Source organism: Triticum urartu, chromosome 3A, assembly GCF_056163025.1.
Source record: "Triticum urartu cultivar PI428250 chromosome 3A, HENAU_Tu73, whole genome shotgun sequence".
Classification (NCBI taxonomy): domain Eukaryota; kingdom Viridiplantae; phylum Streptophyta; class Magnoliopsida; order Poales; family Poaceae; genus Triticum; species Triticum urartu.
Window position 1 is genome coordinate 614,283,337 of NC_141875.1, and position 16,877 is coordinate 614,300,213.

The 16,877-nt window shown below is 45.9% G+C and overlaps 1 protein-coding gene and 2 pseudogenes across 1 annotated transcript; all 3 read right to left on the minus strand.

Annotated features, from left to right (window-relative positions):
- Positions 1-1,107: 1,107 nt before the first annotated feature.
- On the minus strand, positions 1,108-2,190 carry LOC147980806 (BTB/POZ and MATH domain-containing protein 1-like). Its single transcript, XM_087516957.1, has one exon. It carries the CDS (start codon positions 2,188-2,190, stop codon positions 1,108-1,110), a length of 1,083 nt encoding a protein of 360 aa, XP_087373083.1.
- Positions 2,191-6,344: 4,154 nt separating this feature from the next.
- LOC125547038 (BTB/POZ and MATH domain-containing protein 1-like) lies at positions 6,345-8,510 on the minus strand (annotated as a pseudogene).
- Positions 8,511-15,117: 6,607 nt separating this feature from the next.
- On the minus strand, positions 15,118-16,242 carry LOC125548870 (BTB/POZ and MATH domain-containing protein 1-like; annotated as a pseudogene).
- Between the last annotated feature and the right edge of the window lie 635 nt (positions 16,243-16,877).

Below are 16,877 nucleotides of genomic sequence, written 5' to 3' on the forward strand. Positions count from 1 at the left end.
GGCCGTCACCCCGACATACCACCACTCGCCTCTCCGAGTTGCAATTCCACACAACCCGGCCACCCGCAGGCCACAACGCGAGTGTAGACCATGGTCGTCGCACCAACTTCGGCGTCACCACCCCGACATAAGTGGTGGATCTGTTTGAATCCAGTCTTCGTTCATCTTCATTTAGGTGTTTACAAGTTTGGTTCTTTCAATCTACGACTTTTTTCATCGGCAATAGTTGTTGTTGTGGTGCGCTGGTCTTACGAGGCGTTAGCACAACGACTTTCTGACTATCTACTACAACAAGGTTTGACCGGCTTCAGTCAAGGAGGGGCAATAACAGCGGCGCACCTTCAGCTTGCTCCACTACTTGTAGCCGTCGCTAGGTGGTCCATAGACCTGGTTGTTCTTTGTACTGCCATTATTGAAGATGAATAGATTGAAAGTTTCTCATGCAAAAAAAAAAATGACCACGGGTAATCTTCCTAGAGCTTTGCCACACCTAAGTAAAAATTCTTACGTAACTAACATCCATGATGAGCTGGCCTGATTTGATTTGAAGAAAAAAAAGGCCCAGGCCCACCCCATGAAATTCAAGCCGGGGCTGATTAGTTGAGGAAAGGAAATGTTCTTCTCAAAAAAAAAAGTTGAGGAAAGGAAATTATGTAGCTTTAAGTGACAAGGTTACGTACCCATTCATCGAATGGTGGTTCAAATTTGACAAAATTAAGGACATGTTCTGAAATCTGAACTAAAACAAACACTGGTACAAAGTCCGTAACTAGGAATCCTTCAAGGGAGCACGTTTGGTAATAATATCTTTGAGAACGGAGAGGCATCATGCCGTTACACTGTCCAGAACATCCCATCGCCTTCGCCTGATCTGCTGCTTGAAAGAGAGAGAAAAATGAACAAGATGGTTCAAGTCTTGGCTCAAAGGAACAGATCAACATAGGACGGTGCGTCGCTTAGGTAAATGGGGAAGCAGTCATCTAACACACGATGCATGCAAGTAAAATGCTTACTCAGACAACATGAGGCACTACATCGAATGTTGGCAAGAAAGTAAGGCTTCAACATAGAAACATAGATTTCAGGAACTAACCACTTTTGTCGATTTCACGAAGCAAATTTGGCAATGAGCTTCTTTAAAAGATAGGGACATGTTGTAACTATATCGTCAAAGACGTCAGTCGCCGTTATCTCTTTCAAATTAGATGGTGTCTTGAGGAATTCAAGGCATACCTCCTTCAGCCCACCACAGCTGTGCCGCTCAGCTAGAATAAAAATAGTTTTGACCGTGCTCACGACTATGTGTTTGCATAACTTTTCTTTACATGGTACCTTCAGCCTTTGGAGATCGTATCTGTCTGCCGCTGCAAGCAAGTGTTGCAGCCACAACAATTCTTGGGCTTCTCTTTCCTCCACGTTGTCGACCTCCATGTCGGGCAGTGAGTCAGTGTAAATAAAGCTAAGCAAGGCCCTATACACTCTCGCCTCCATGTCTTCTATATGTATGACGCTTGCTATGGTGCCTTCCATCATGGGGCCAAAGAGCTCCGCCTTGAAGACCGAAGACCGGGCCGCGAGCACGCACCGGTGTGCGACGATCGTCTCGTCGCCGACGCTGAACATCACGTCAGTGCCCTCCTTGGACAAGAGGAGGTTCATGATATGCTGTTGTATGCTAGAGGGCGGCACCGTGATGAAGCGATCAAACATGGAGGTGACGGCGAGGTCACATCGGATGGTGAAAGAGTTGCCCTTGAGATGACTTGATTTCTCGAGGTCGTCTCTTTTCCAAAAATACCGATGGGCCAATGTCGCATGGCAGCTGGAGAAATCGTGTGCCTTTTTTGCTCGAACACATGCGGGGCCTTGGTTTTCAAGCTCGTCGACGAAGCTAAAAGTGCATTGCGCCTTCACAACCTTTGTGACATCTTTATCAACAAGGTGCAGATGGAGAGAGATGTAATGGTGGCTCTCCGAGGTGTCGCCGTTAGGGAAGTAGCGGATGCACCAGCGGCGGCCTCCTACCGTAAAAGGGAGAGACGCGATCGCCTTGCCAGTAGATGCATAGGCTTTCGTACGCGAGTAATCAGCGACCACAAGCAGGTGGTACCCGCTGCCCGTGGAGACGTCGACGGCGTGGCCGGCAGCGTCACCAGTGTAGCGGGTGATAGACACGCCGGCAAACGACATGGCGTCGACGGCGTGGCCGGTGGCGTCACCGCCTTAGCGAGTCCTCGGAGTTGAAGAGCCGATTTGGTCCTCTGCAAAACTAGCCAGAGCTTTTCTCAATCAGTTTTGCTAGAACTTATCTAGATGAGATATAATTTGATATCATTCATCTTTTATAGCTATTGGATGTGATGCTATAAGATGTGTGTGTGCTGACGTGGATGATATATGTTTTTGTTTTTCAAGTGAATGAGACCAAATTATATCTCATTTAGATGAGTTCTAGGTACTTCCTTTCTCAATGGCTGATTCGCATCATGCTGTGTATTATATGGACGCAAAAACACAACAGCATAACGCACCCGGACTCTTAACTTGAAGCCGAGACGGACATGGAGACTAACCAGCAGCCCTCTCTCAACTAAGACACGGACGCAATTTGAAAGTACAAGTCACGGAGATTGGATATATATAGGAATACTTATGCCTAAACTGTTCAGTTGCCAAACTGTTGTAACCGAAATCAAATGGTGCTAGTGGCGCATCTTAAAAATTCCTCGTACACATTACCGCAGTTGATCTCTCTCTAGGGTAAAATACAGCTTCTTGACAAAAACAAGTTTCAGCTAGGAACTAACAACGGTAGAATGTTAGAATAAATCTGAGGCATACCGTTGATCATCTGAGGACCAAGCAATCACACTAGCACGACACCGAGATTTGTTAACGAGGTTCACCGATATGAGTACATCCCCGGATCTTACTACGGGCGTTCCTCCCCGTGACACCGTCACAATACCGCACACCGGCCACTCGGGCGCCGGCTCCCCCTTGCGCGCCTGTGCTATTATGTTGGCATATGTTACATCGTGTGTCTACCCCTGCTATATATGAAAGGCCTAGGATACAAGTGTCCTATGTAAACACAATACAACTCCTAGTCCAACTGTAACCTACCTTGTACACTATATTCGACACAACTCTAACAAACTCCACTTTGGCGAATACTCTCCACCACTTTAAATTCGTCAATGCGTCAAACTTTCATGTACATTGGACCTGAGCTTATCCCATGAGTACCGCTGCTACTTCAAAGACTCCATATGACTCCACCTGCAACTTGTAGTCCCTTCTTTTCTTGACCACTGTCAGCATTCGAGCAAAATTAAGTTCCTTATTACTCTTGTTTGTGCTCCCAACTTCCAGAGTATCAGTCCAACGCCATCACACACTGATCACTGACTTGCGTGAAAGTGAACAACTCACATATTAGATGTCACAAATAAGAGTTACCTGAACTCAACATCACCGCTCCTTTCTTGACCGCCTGTCTGAAACTTGAAGGAATTTCACCGTTGCTTGTAGTCATCCTGAGTCAAATTCGCAGTTGTCTCACCACATGTATGACCACCAGAGCCCTGGCCCGTCTCCATGTCCGTGCATACCGCACGCCTCGCCGCTATTACCGCGTTGAGCCTCCGCTGTCCCGGTCGAGTCTCAAGGGCTGCGAACCCATACCACTCAACCCCCACTGCAGAGTACCACCGATCATAACCGACCGATGACGAGTTTCATGCTTCCATCAGACCACTGGGCTCCAGTCCGAACTACGCGTCCCTCGCTTTTTCCCGCTGAATAGGCTTCGACTCTTTGAGCTCTTACGCCATAGCCCCTCAATCCATCTCCACCTTCAACATGACTCCATGGTAGATGATCAGTCCACCCCTGCGCCTCATCGACTTCAAGCTCCGTGTATACACCACCTTGAATCAACCCCGCGCCATAGTCTTGTCGAAGCCACACAAGCCCTCTGGGCCCGTGCCGCGTGTTTCCACGCCCAAAAGTCAGTCACCATCAGCATCACGCGCCTATGTCGTCATCGCCGATCCCACCACCATCTTCTGTATCAACCGACTCACATCGATCCGTCAGATTATCTAGTCCAACCAAGCCGAACTTCTCCGACTGCATGACACGCTCGAGGCTCCCAAATTGTCTTTCACGAATTTCCATCCATCACATGATAATTCCATCTTAGCTGGCTTGGCTTCCTGCAACGCCTTCAAGCATCCCTGTTGTGCCAACAAATCTTTCACCCTTGTCTGTCATAACCCAAGGTTTTCAATTCCGTGAACTTCTTCACCTCAAACCTAGTACCCGTTGGTGCCATGGTTCTTTGTATGACTGACTGTGAAAAATTATCCGAGCTATTAACGCGATGCCCAAGTATACGAACAGCCTCCGCGTACTAATAGCAATTCCAACCAAAATGCTTTTGATCTTCAACGTGTAGCAGCTCTAGCTCAACCTCCAATGCTTTCTGTTGCTTTGCCTCAGCCTCCTGCTATTCCAATGGATGAATATCGCTTGACGGATTTTCCTTTCGCTCAAAATAATCTGCTGCTTTGCGTCGTATGTCACGTGAGCACTCGGTCCTCTTTTTATCCAAAACAAATCTCATGCATGTACCTTGTACACGGCCCTGGCCTGATCGCTTTGCATACGGACACGTACACCTGAGCCCACCAGCTGCCGTTCAGCCCGTGAGTTGCCCGCCTGCTGCAGCCGTGCGGCTTCTCCACCTGGGCCGCAGCCCACGCACTTGCCTTGCACTTTCGCAGCCAGCGCTCCGAACCGATGTGCTGTCTGCCAGTCGCGCGCGACACGCCGCCGTCGTCGATTGCATCTCCCCGAGTTCACGCCTGAATCGATTAAACCGATCACACCAAAAACTCGTCTGATCATCGAATCGACCAAACAACTACAACTCGCCGCCGCCAAGACATCCAACCACGTTACTGCTTCTTCATCCTCTAGACCAACGATCCACAACCTCCAAACGACCTAGCTCTGATACCACTTGTTAGAATAAATCCGAGGCATACCGTTAATCATCCGAGGATCAAGCAATCACACGAGCACGACACCGAGATTTATTAACGAGGTTCACCGATATGGCTACATCCCCGGGGCCTTACTACGAGCGCTCCTCCCCGTGACACCGTCACAATACCGCACACCGGCCACCCGGGCGCCGGCACACGCCGCCGGCTCCCCCTTGCGCGCCTGTGCTATTATGTTAGCATAGGTTACATCGTGTGTCTATCCCCGCTATATATGAGAGGCCTAGGATACAAGTGTCCTATGTAAACACAATACAACTCCTAGTCCAACTATAACCTACCTTGTACACTATATTCGACACAACTCTAACAAACTCTACCTTGACGAATATTCTCCATCACTTTGAATTCATCAATGCGTCAAACTTCCATGTACATTGGACCTGAGCTTATCCCATGAGTACCGCTGCTACTCCAAAGACTCCATATGACTCCACCTGCAACTTGTAGTCCCTTCTTTTCTTGACCACTGTCAACACTCGAGCAAAATTAAGTTCCTTGTTACTCTTGTTTGTGCTCCCAACTTCCAGAGTATCAGTCCAACGCCATCACACCCTGATCACTGACCTGCGTGAAAGTGAACAACTCACATATTGAATGCCAACATAATAGCACAGGCGCGCAAGGGGGAGCCGGCGGCGTGTGCCGGCGCCCGGGTGGCCGGTGTGCGGTATTGTGACGGTGTCACGGGGAGGAGCGCCCGTAGTAAAGCCCCGAGAATGTAGCCATATCGGTGAACCTCGTTAACAAATCTCGGTGTCATGCTCGTGTGATTGCTTAGTCCTCAGATGATCAACGGTATATGCCTCGGATTTATTCTAACATAGAAACCACTAATCATCGTTCAGCAAAAGTTTAGTGATGATATCTTCGACAACCGAAGGGCACCATCACGTAGCTTGACAGTCCAGGTCATCATCCATCGCCATGACTTTTTGCCACCAGAATCGGTGCCTGAAAAGAAAGAAAGAAAAGTTCATGTCGCAGAAATGATTAAGAAAATACACACTTAAGGCGAGATATGACAGTGCGTTGCTTCTCTGAATTGGAAAATAAAATCTTGGATTGATGGACTGGGCACGATGTATCCAAATTATTTCTTGCCAAAGCAGACATAATGCAACCAATTAAAAAGTTTTTCTGGCATAACATGAAGTCACACTAACTGACTGGTGACAAGAAAACAAAACTACAACCTAGAAACATAGATATCAAAACATCAAAACAGTATATTAAAAAATACAGAAAAAAAACTAACCATTCTTATAGATTTTAGGAAGCAAACTCCTTTAGAAGAGAGGGACAGGTTCTAGTTATGCCCTCCAAGCCATCAGCCAGTGTTATCGCTTTCAAATTAGCAGGAGTCTTGATGAACTCAAAACAAACCTCCTTCAATCCAGAACAGCTGTGTTGCTCAGCCAGAGCAAGAATAGTCGTCACTGAGCCAACACCTATGTGTTCGCATAGCTCTTCTTCACATAGTGCTTTCAACCTTTGGAGATCGTACCTTCCGCCGCTGCAAGCAAGTGCTGCAAAAACAATGCTTCTTGGGCTCCCCATTCCTCCCCCATGTCTATCTCCATATCAGGTAACGTGTCGGTGTAAATAAATTCAAGCAAGGCGCTAAACACCTTTGCTTCCATGTCTTCTACTCCCTCTGTTTCTTTTTAGTTTGCATATAAGGTTTGGTCAAAGTCAGGCTTTGTATAGTTTGACTAACATTATATTAAAAAATATAAACATTGACAATATGAAATCAATATTATCAGATGCACCACGAAATGTATTTTCATACTATATAGCTTTAATATTGCAGATGTTCATATTTTTTTATATAAATTTGGTCAAAATTTGTGTAGTTTGATTTTGACCAAATCTTATATACGGAGTAAAAAGAAACGGAGGGAGTACATCTATGACACTTGCTACTGTGCCCTCCTTCATGGGGCCAAACATCTCTGCCCTGAAGACCGCAGACCGAGCTACAAGCACGCATCGATGGGCCGCAAACTTCTCACCAGACACCATGAACCTCACGTCTGTGCCCTCCTCGAACAGGAAAAGGTCACTGATATCTTGTTGTATGCCAGAAGGCGATACCTTGATGAAGAGATCCATGGTGGTGGCAATGGAGAGGTCACATCTGATGGCGAAACAGTCGTCCTTTAAGTGCTTTGATTTCTCAAGGTCATCTCTTTTGATGAAAATCTTGTAACCCCAAGATGGTTTACTGCTAGAGAAATTGTCGGCCTTTCCTGCATGAATAAATGCTGAACCTTGATACTGAAGCTCGTCAATGAAACTAAATTCGTACTGCACCTTCAGAACCTCTGCAGCATTCTCATCAACACGGTGCAGAAAGAGAGATACTGAGTCAGCACTCTCTGAGCGGTCGCCATTAGGATAGAACCACATGCACCAACGATGGCCTCCTACCATGAAAGCGAGAGAGAGGATCTTCATGCCGTTAGGTGTAGTGGCTTTGATACGCGAGTAGCCATTAACCACAAGCAGGTGGTACCCGTTGGCTGTGGCGACGTCAATGGAGTGGCCGATGGCAGCTTTGCCATCACTGATGAGAGATATGCCAGCAAATGATATTGCAGATAGGCCAATGAACACGAACTACTCCCTCCGTCTAGGTGATTAAGTTATCTTTGGTTGTGCACCGTGACCAAGGAGGAGGGGAAAACGAGAGACCTTAATGTTTATTTGCTAATTAATAGCATTGCATGCAATGAACTAACCACTGCATGTCGTGTTTGGTAGTCTCAAGTCATTAAAAGCATGCACACCCCTCATCTCTTATTGGTTGATATGTCAAGAAATAAGAAATGAGGTAGAAGTTAATGCACCGTGCCTAAGTGTTTTGGGATTATTTGATTTTCGTAATATGACTTACACACCTAGACAGAGGTAGTACAGAACCTATGCATGCGTTGGGTTTCAATGATTATCTACGCCAGGGAGATGGAATAAAACCTAAACACCGAAAATCAATTAGTACACCTCAGATTTCCACGCCAGGGAGATGAAGATGAATCAATATCCAGTAAGACTAGTCACAATGGGAGTAACTTAACTAGTAACATCACACATTTCAATACAAGATTGCTTATGTGGCAGCTAATTAATGAGGAGAGAGGGGTTTGTGGTAACTTAGCTAGTTACTGTAACATCACACATTTCAAGACATAATGAGTCTATAGCCTAATAAATGAACTCCATGATACCACTCATGTGTTACTACTCACTATGAAGGTAGTAACATAGACTAGTAACATCGGTAAGTTAATACTCTATGTTATTCCCCACTGTGAGCAGTCTAAGGGGCCCAGCCACCGCTGAATCTGCCTGCTTGGTTCTCCTCAACAGCGCCGCCACCGCCGTTGTCATCAGCAAGAACCGAGGGGCGTCATCCGTCTCACAGTCTATCATCGGATTAAAGCGGGGGGAATGAGGCGGAGCGCAGCGCGTTGCCAGATGCAAGCAAGGAGGGTGGTGGAGCTACGGCAAGGGAGGGAGGCGCAACGGCGGCGGTGGCGAATCAAGCGTGGTCGCGTCTCCGTGGTCGGACCTGTTTGCTTTTGGGGAACACGGGTTCGATCCTTAAAAATTGAGAGGGTTTCAGTTGGCCCTAATTTTTTGGAGTGCTTCCGTGCACTGTCCTAACAAAATTAGAACGATTTTTATGTCCATTCATCTAAAATAGAGATTAATTTATTCAATTATTGGGTAGTGAATTAAGGCATAAGCTGCGATTAAAATTGTGTGATGTCAAAATGCATCGGTAGAAAAGCTTTTCATCAACAAAGGCAGATATTTTCTCATAAGTCTTTCACTGGAGAGGTAGTAACTCTAACTGTCATTTGTTTAGTTCGGCTAAAAAAACAGAGCCTAGGCATGTACAACCCCTGGATGGGTCACCGTTTTTTTTGAAAGGATGTAGGAGAGCTAGGCATTCAATTAAGAGGAATGGCGGAAGACTGCTGTTTACAACCCCCCGTTGGGTCTCCGTTCTCCTCACCAGGTTTTCGCTCTTCTGCCATCTCCTCCCGTTGGTCGTTCATGCGTCTCTGCCCTCCATTCCCACATGTTAATGTCACGGACATGAAGAGCATTGGAGTGTTCTTCATGTCAAGACCTCCTTGAACATGTTGTATTATGGCTACCATCTGCTGCAGCTTCCACCATCGTTAAGAGGACCATGATTCAATCCTCCTGTCCTTGTGGCTCAACCACATAAACTTATTTGCGCTATCCATCGTGACACAACATGTATGTGATGCGGGTATGAACTGCATGAATGTCTCAATCTCCTTGTCTCCCTAGAGCGACCCTACAACGCTCCTTGCGAACACCTTATCGAGCCCCCACACCCAAAACCCAAACTCGTCTACCACCCATAGCTAGCGAACTTGCACACTGGCGTAGACATCTTCTCGGGCACAGAGCAACGGGTGATTTGTGATATGTTGAAAGCCGACTGCACGAACATGGTGGGTAACTAGTGTGTGGTGCGGTCGGAGGCTAGCACCACGTTGGCATGTCTACTGCTCCATGAGGCACCTCAAGTTGTTGTTCAACTCGGATATATGGGAGGTCAACTTTCATCAAGGTGCATGCCAAGAAAGTGTGAGTTAAGATCGTCAGCCTCTGATTAGAAAAAGTGAGGCCGAGAGACTACATAACCAACATAACACTAGTAGAAAACGGGCCTTTAGTCCCGGTTCACCCATCCTCTCACTACTTCAGCCTGAGCACGCTTAACTTTCGAGTTCTATCCCCCTCGTTTCCAAGTCTGCACTTGTTTTCCTGACAATAGTAAGATGTTAATCCTATTAACCCTTGGGGGTTGAACTTGAGCATGAAGTCACACGTTTCACTGTTTGAGTTTGAAACTATTATTCTAAAAACAATAATTATTTAGTAACACTAATATTTCTTGAATAAGTAGTTTGACCATAGTTTGACCAGATTTGACTAAAATCCAAAAACTGAAATAATAATTTAGTAACACTAATATTCTTTAATAATATTTAGTAACACTAATATTTCTTAAATAAGTAGTTTGACCAGATGTAAGCAAAATTCAAAAAAACTAAAATTTGAGCATAACTTTTTTTTCTTTTAGAATTTGAGGATTCTAAAAATTTGCAAAACGGCATGTGGCCGTCAAACTCGGATGCGGATTTTCGTGCTCAACATTTTAATAATTATACATTTTTTTGACATCATATGCAAAAGTTATAGCCGTTTTACTTTTTTATAACATTCTTTTGCAAAACATGTCCAAATTTAAATTTTTAAATTTTCCTAACTAGTAGATGTAGTAATATAACTACATCTCGAAAGATTTTAATTTTTGAAGTTTTTATCATTTTTTTGTTTTTTCAAAAATGAAATGGCGATACGGGAGGGGGGGGGGCAGAGTTTGAGACACGAACCCCTTTAGTCCCGGTTTGAGACACGAACCGGGACTAAAGGGTCTAATATTTAATCCCAGTTTGAGACACGAATCGGAATTAAAGGCCATCGCGCCCTTTAGTCTCGGTTCGTGTCTCAAACTGGGACTAAAGGTCCCATTTGAACCGGGACTAATGCCTTCCCGATGCCCTAGCCGCTCGAACCGGGACTAATGCTCACAGTAGTCCCGGTCCGTAATGAAACCGGGACTAATGTGTACATTGAGCTGTGACCAAAGCCATGTTTTCTACTAGTGTAAGAGATTGACATGTGTCTCCTGCAACGGATGGGCCACACCTAGCGATGTAACGAGTTAATGGTTGGGGGAGTTGAAAACATGCAATAACCTTGTAATTTTACATGGTTGAAGAATGGCATTCAATAACATGGTAACGAAGTTATTATAGTCTAATAATGTAAGTGACTATAATCTCACAATATGTGACATTAATCTGGCGTTACTAATGAAGAAAATATTGAAATACATCAACATGTGATATATTTTTGAAGATTTCAAAGGCAACTGTTGACAATCAGGTTAGCGATTCGAGAGATATAGTATTTTTTATATCATACTTGCATATTTTTGGTTTGTTGGTCACATGTATGCATTGCCACTCCTCCGCCATAGGAGGGCCGGTCGGTGAAGCCGTGCCGCGCCCCGGCATGGTGGTGGTAGGGCAGTTTTGTCTACCTCCCGTCGGAAACTACCCCACCCACCCCTAGATCCGATCTGGCGCACCACGGGCAGCTCCTCCTCCAACTGTTGCGTCCTTCCTTGCCGCTCCGGTGCGGAAGCGCGGCCACGGCCATGGGTGCTCCTCCCCCGCCTGCCTCTTGCCTCCCCCCATCGATGCAACTCTTCCTCTGTGAGCTATTGTTTGTGGGTGAGCATGAGGCCCTTGGGTGGAGGTGATCGGGCTAGTCAAGGCTGGTCCATGCCCCTGTGCAGGCTACTCTCCGTCTCCGATGACACCTACTTCGAGTTGTCATGGTGACTTCTGCGGGTGTGTGGTCGTAGTGGTTTTTATTGGCAGGCGGTTGATGCTTTGTGGTGGATCCTTGTCAGCACCGTTCCGGTCCCGGCAGCCACGGACATGCGTTCTCCAGTGTCCATGGCTTTCCGACGTGGTTCGGCCCTGGCGCTCCGGTTGTTGCACCCCCTCCAGCTTCTTCAGCTCATCGGTGTTATGCCGGCTCCATCTCCGGTAGCTCGAAACTGCATTCCCTTTTGATTCCTGGCTTGCAGGTAGCATCGTCACCATCCCCCCTCTGCACTGGCTCTCTACCCCGCTACCTCTCCGACCCCATCCACCTACACGCCATGTCGGTTCCAAAGTTCAAATTTTTCGGCAACGGCAGGTGCAACCCCACTTACCCCCTCCTGAGGTGGTGACAAACTGATGGGCTGACTTCATCATCTTCGGATCCTGATCTGGCGGCTATGGGTTTGCTCGGACCTAGGCCAGGCGAAACCCTGGCTCGGCTTGCCGATGCTGGTAGCGACGACACTCGTTGGTGCCGTTTCCCTTCTTGGATGCGCTGCATGGCCCTACTCTGTGCCCCGCTTCGAGCTTCGGGGAAACCCTAGGTCTGCTTTCGGATCAGATGGCAGTGGCGTCACAACCTCACCCCCCTCCCCCTCTTGAAAGCTCTATCTTGCTCGCTCGCGGTGTCCTCAGTGGTCCAGCATGGCTATCTAGTTCTAGGCTTGGTGGGTTTAGTTGTGTCTTTCCCCTGTTCGGGTTGAGCATCCCTTGTATCTCTGCCCCGGGTTCAATGCTCATGTCTTCTTGCGTTCATGGCATGTGTTCTATTCTCTATTGTACTCATTCTTTTCTTCTATTAATGAAAGATATGCAAGCTTTGCCTATTCGCGAAAAAATGTGATTTAAAAAGTACGAACGCTTGGTTTGATCAAGTAGTTGAGTATTGGAAATTGTATGTGCTTGGTGTGAGGAATTGTCCATATGGAATCCACTCTCTGTAGCGCTTAATCCCGTAAATTGTATCAAAGCACAAAACTGGTTTAAAAAACTACAAAGCACTTTGAATTTGAATAAGATCATGCTCTATTTTTTTATTTTATAAAATGGATTGTTTGGTTGTTGATCCATTAATTAAATAAATTAGGTTGTAAGATCGAATCAAGTTTTAGCTTATCCATTTCTTCTACTGCTGTTTTAGAACAGAGAGAGAGAGAGAGAATGAGAGGAGAAATGGAGTTGCTCCAAGAAAGACTACGTGGGGCATGTCCGCCACCTAGAGAGAGTGGATTCAGAAGTACTCCCACCATTGTCTTTCTTCTGCATCCAAGTTTATATGTTGTTTTCGCTGCCTGACGATCGCATCGCATGTGCCCGTGCAGAAACTCGATCGACACTCACATCCGAGTTCACGATCAGAAATCAGAACACGACGCACGTAGGCTAACTGAATCTAGTGCTCTGCTAGTGCAACCCAGCGGCTTGAAGCCGACACGACATGAACTGCTACAGTGCCACCAACACACGTACAAAAGAAACTTTAACATGCAAACTAACGCAGAAGGCCAGGGCATGGCAGTTAGGACACAAACAAGATTTCCAACAGCGTGATTTGGATTGACATAAAAATACTGTAAATCAAGGGGCTTGGATAGGAATATTGAAACCGACGAGTACAAGCTGTTCATTTGCCAAACTGTTCTAACCCAAATCAAATGATACTACCGGTGCATCTTAAAATTCCACGCATTACTGGAGTTGGATCTCCCTAGGATTAACTTCAGATTCTTGAAGACAAGTTTCAGGTAAGAACTAACAAAAGTAGAAACCTTCACTAATCATCCTTCAGCGAAAGCTTGGCGGTGATATCCAGGACACCCATCTCCATGACTTTTGGCCACCTTTTTTTTTAGAAAAGGAGGACAACCCCGGCCTCTGCATCTGGACGATGCATATGACCATTTTATTAATTATTGACACAAGACCGTACAGAGTCATACAACAATAAGACTAAAGCCATCAAACTAAGCAACAACTGTCACTATCCCTACCGAGTTGATGTAGGGGCGCTGAAAGTCTGGACCTAATATCAAACAGACCACGCAGCCAAATCTAAACATCTAAAGACTTGAGGTTCCACCCAGGACGCCTGCCAGGTATGGGCACCCACCAGTCCGGCGTGCTTCTCAACCAGGATGCATACGGCCATTTTAGTATGAGTACCAAGATAAACATGGTCCTCAGAATTTTTTTAAATGAGTATCAAGATGTTTCTTGATGCATGATTCCAACACACACCAAACTTGATCCTCAATAAACAGGTGACTTTTGGCCACCTGAGTTGCCGCCTGAAAGAAACAAAAGAAAGGTTTCATGTCACAACTTATATTAAGAAAAGAACAGTGCAACGGTACTTCAAGCTATATCTCCATATCGTATTGTTCAACAACGTGAGGCGTTCGTTGCAACGGTACTTCAATCCAACCCCCTTAATATTCAGTTCAAAAGGACGCTAGTTGACAATCGTTGGGAAGAATGGCTACATCTAGTAAGTAGACTGATGGAGGTTCAGTTATCTCAACAGCCCGATAAACTACGCTGGAAGCTTACTAGGTCTGGAGAGTTTACAGTTAAATCAATGTACGTTGATGTTATCAATTCAAGCTCGATTCCTAGTTCCAAATATGTTTGGGCTGTCAAAGTTCCTTTGAAAATCAAAGTGTTTATGTGGTTTGTCCATAAACAAGTTATATTAACCAAGGACAATTTGACAAAGCGTAATTGGACAGGACCTACTAGGTGTAGTTTCTGTGATCGGGATGAAACTATCAAACACCTTTTTCTTGATTGCCCGTTAGCCAAAGTTCTATGGCGGACAGTCCATATTGCATTTAATATTACTCCACCGAGTTCTGTCAACATGTTATTTGGAACGTGGCTTAACGGGATAGAGTCCGAAACAGCGAGACATATTCGCGTAGGAGTCTGTGCTTTATTGTGGGCAGTCTGGAACTGCAGAAATGATTTGGTTTTTAACAGAACAACAAATATTCATTTTTTGCAGGTTATTTTCCGAGCCACTGCGTTGATCCGTATGTGGTCGCTACTCACTCCGACGAAGACCAGAGAGCGTTTGGTTACTGGATCTATCCGCTGGGAGATGGTAGCACGGGATATCTTCAACCGGTTTGGATGGCGGTCATGTAATAGGATAGACAATTAGTTTACCTATCTCTCTTATGCCAGCCGGTTGTGACTTTTTATGGCTAGTTTGTCTTTTGGCCCTTTTAGCTCTTTGTGAGCTCTCTTTTATTTTCGTTTTGAGACTTTAAGACCTTGTTGAACCTTTTTATTTATTTAGTAAGTTGGCCGTATGCATCGTTCTGATGCAGAGGCCGGGAGTCTCCCTTTTTGAAAAAAAAAGAACAGTGCAACACATGACAGTGTGTTGCTTCTCTAAATTTGGGAACAAATGTTTTTGTGGCACAACATGAAGCCAAGTAGAATGCTGCAAAGAAAACAAAACTACAACCTAGAAACATGCATAACATATTTCAGAAATATACACAGAAAACTGACCGTTCTTTCAGATTTTAGGAAGCAAGTTTAGAAATGAGCTCCTTCAGAAGAGAAGGACAGGTTCTAGTTATGTCCTCCAAGCCGTTAGCCGTTGTTATCGCCGTTATCTCCTTCAAATTGGCGGGAGTCTTGATGAATTCAAAGCAAACCTCTTTCAACCCGTGACAATTATGCTGCTCGGCTAGAGTAAGAATAGTCGTCACCGAGCTCACATCTATGTGTTCGCACAGCTTTTCTTCACATAGTCCTTTGAGCCTTTGGAGATCATATTTATCCGCTGCTGCAAGCAAGTGTTGCAGCCACAATGCTTCCTGGGTTTCTCCTTGCTCATCACCCATGTCTATCTCCATCTCGGGAAGTGAGTCGGTGTAAATAAAGTCAAGCAAGGCCCTAAACACCTTTGCTTCCATGTCTTTTACATCTACGACACTTGCTACAGTGCCCTCCTTCATGGAGCCAAGCAGCTCCGCCTTGAAAACCACAGACCGAGCTGCAAGCACGCATCGGTGGGCAGCGAACTTCTAACCGGACACCATGAATGTCACGTCCGTGCCCTCCTCGGAAAGGAAGAGGTCGCTGATATGCTGTTTTATGCTAGAAGGCAGCACCTTGATGAAGAGATCAACTGTCGTGGCAATGGCGACGTCGCATCGGATGGTGAAACAGTCATCTTGTAGATGCTTTGATTTCTCAAGGGCGTCTCTTTTCATGAAATTCTTGTAACCCCAAGAGGGATGACAGTTGGAGAAATTGTCTGCCCTTTTTGCACGAATATATGTTGAATCTTGCTTCTCAAGCTCGTCGATGAAACTAAATCCGAACTGTACCTTCAGACCCTCCACGGCATTTTCATCAAGACGAAAATAAAGAGATACATAGTCCGCACACTCTGGGCGGTCCCCATTAGGATAGCAGCTGATGCGCCAACGATGGCCTCCTACCGTAAATGGGAGAGAGACGACCTTCGTGCCAATAGGTGTAGTGGCTTTGATGTGCGAGTAGCGGTTAACCACGAGCAGGTGGTACCCGCTGGCCGCGGAGACGTTGATGGCGTGGCCGACGGCCTCGCCGTCGCCGACGAGAGAGACGCCGGCAAATGACATGGCAGATGAGCAGAATATATATAACTGAAATATGAACTGGACTATGTGGGTGAACACGTCAGTACTGCCGCTCGAGTCTTCCTCGTGCGTCCAAGTCGTGGAAACTCGGCCGACGCTCGTACAAGTATTTCGTCAGAGTTCACGAACGAGACAGACGCACCCGGGACGAACAGGATTTGGTCCTCTGCCAAACTGTTTGCTTCTGTCGATGGTTGACTCACATCATGATTTCTGTGTATATATAGACGCCAACATATAACACCATAACACAATAGGATTCTAACTTGAAGCCGTGACGGGCATGAACTGCACTAACACACGCGTACACAAACAACTTTAACAAGGAAACTAGTTCCCTAGTACTATTGACTAGCAGGCTCTCAATCAGGACACGGATAAGTTCTTTTTTTTCCTTTTCTTGATGGCACGCGGCGCTCCGGCAGCGGGCGGACACCAAAATTGACCTTGATCGTCCAGTTTAGAGTAACCGATCGGATTTGAAAGTGGCAAGTCAAGGAATGCTGAAACCGATGCAGTACAAGCTGTTGAGTTGCCGAACTGTTCTAACCGAATTCAATTTTTTTTTTAGAAAAGGAGGATGACCCCCGGCCTCTGCATCTGAGAGATGCATGCGGCCATTTTATTAATTATTCTCGAGGACCTTACAAAGT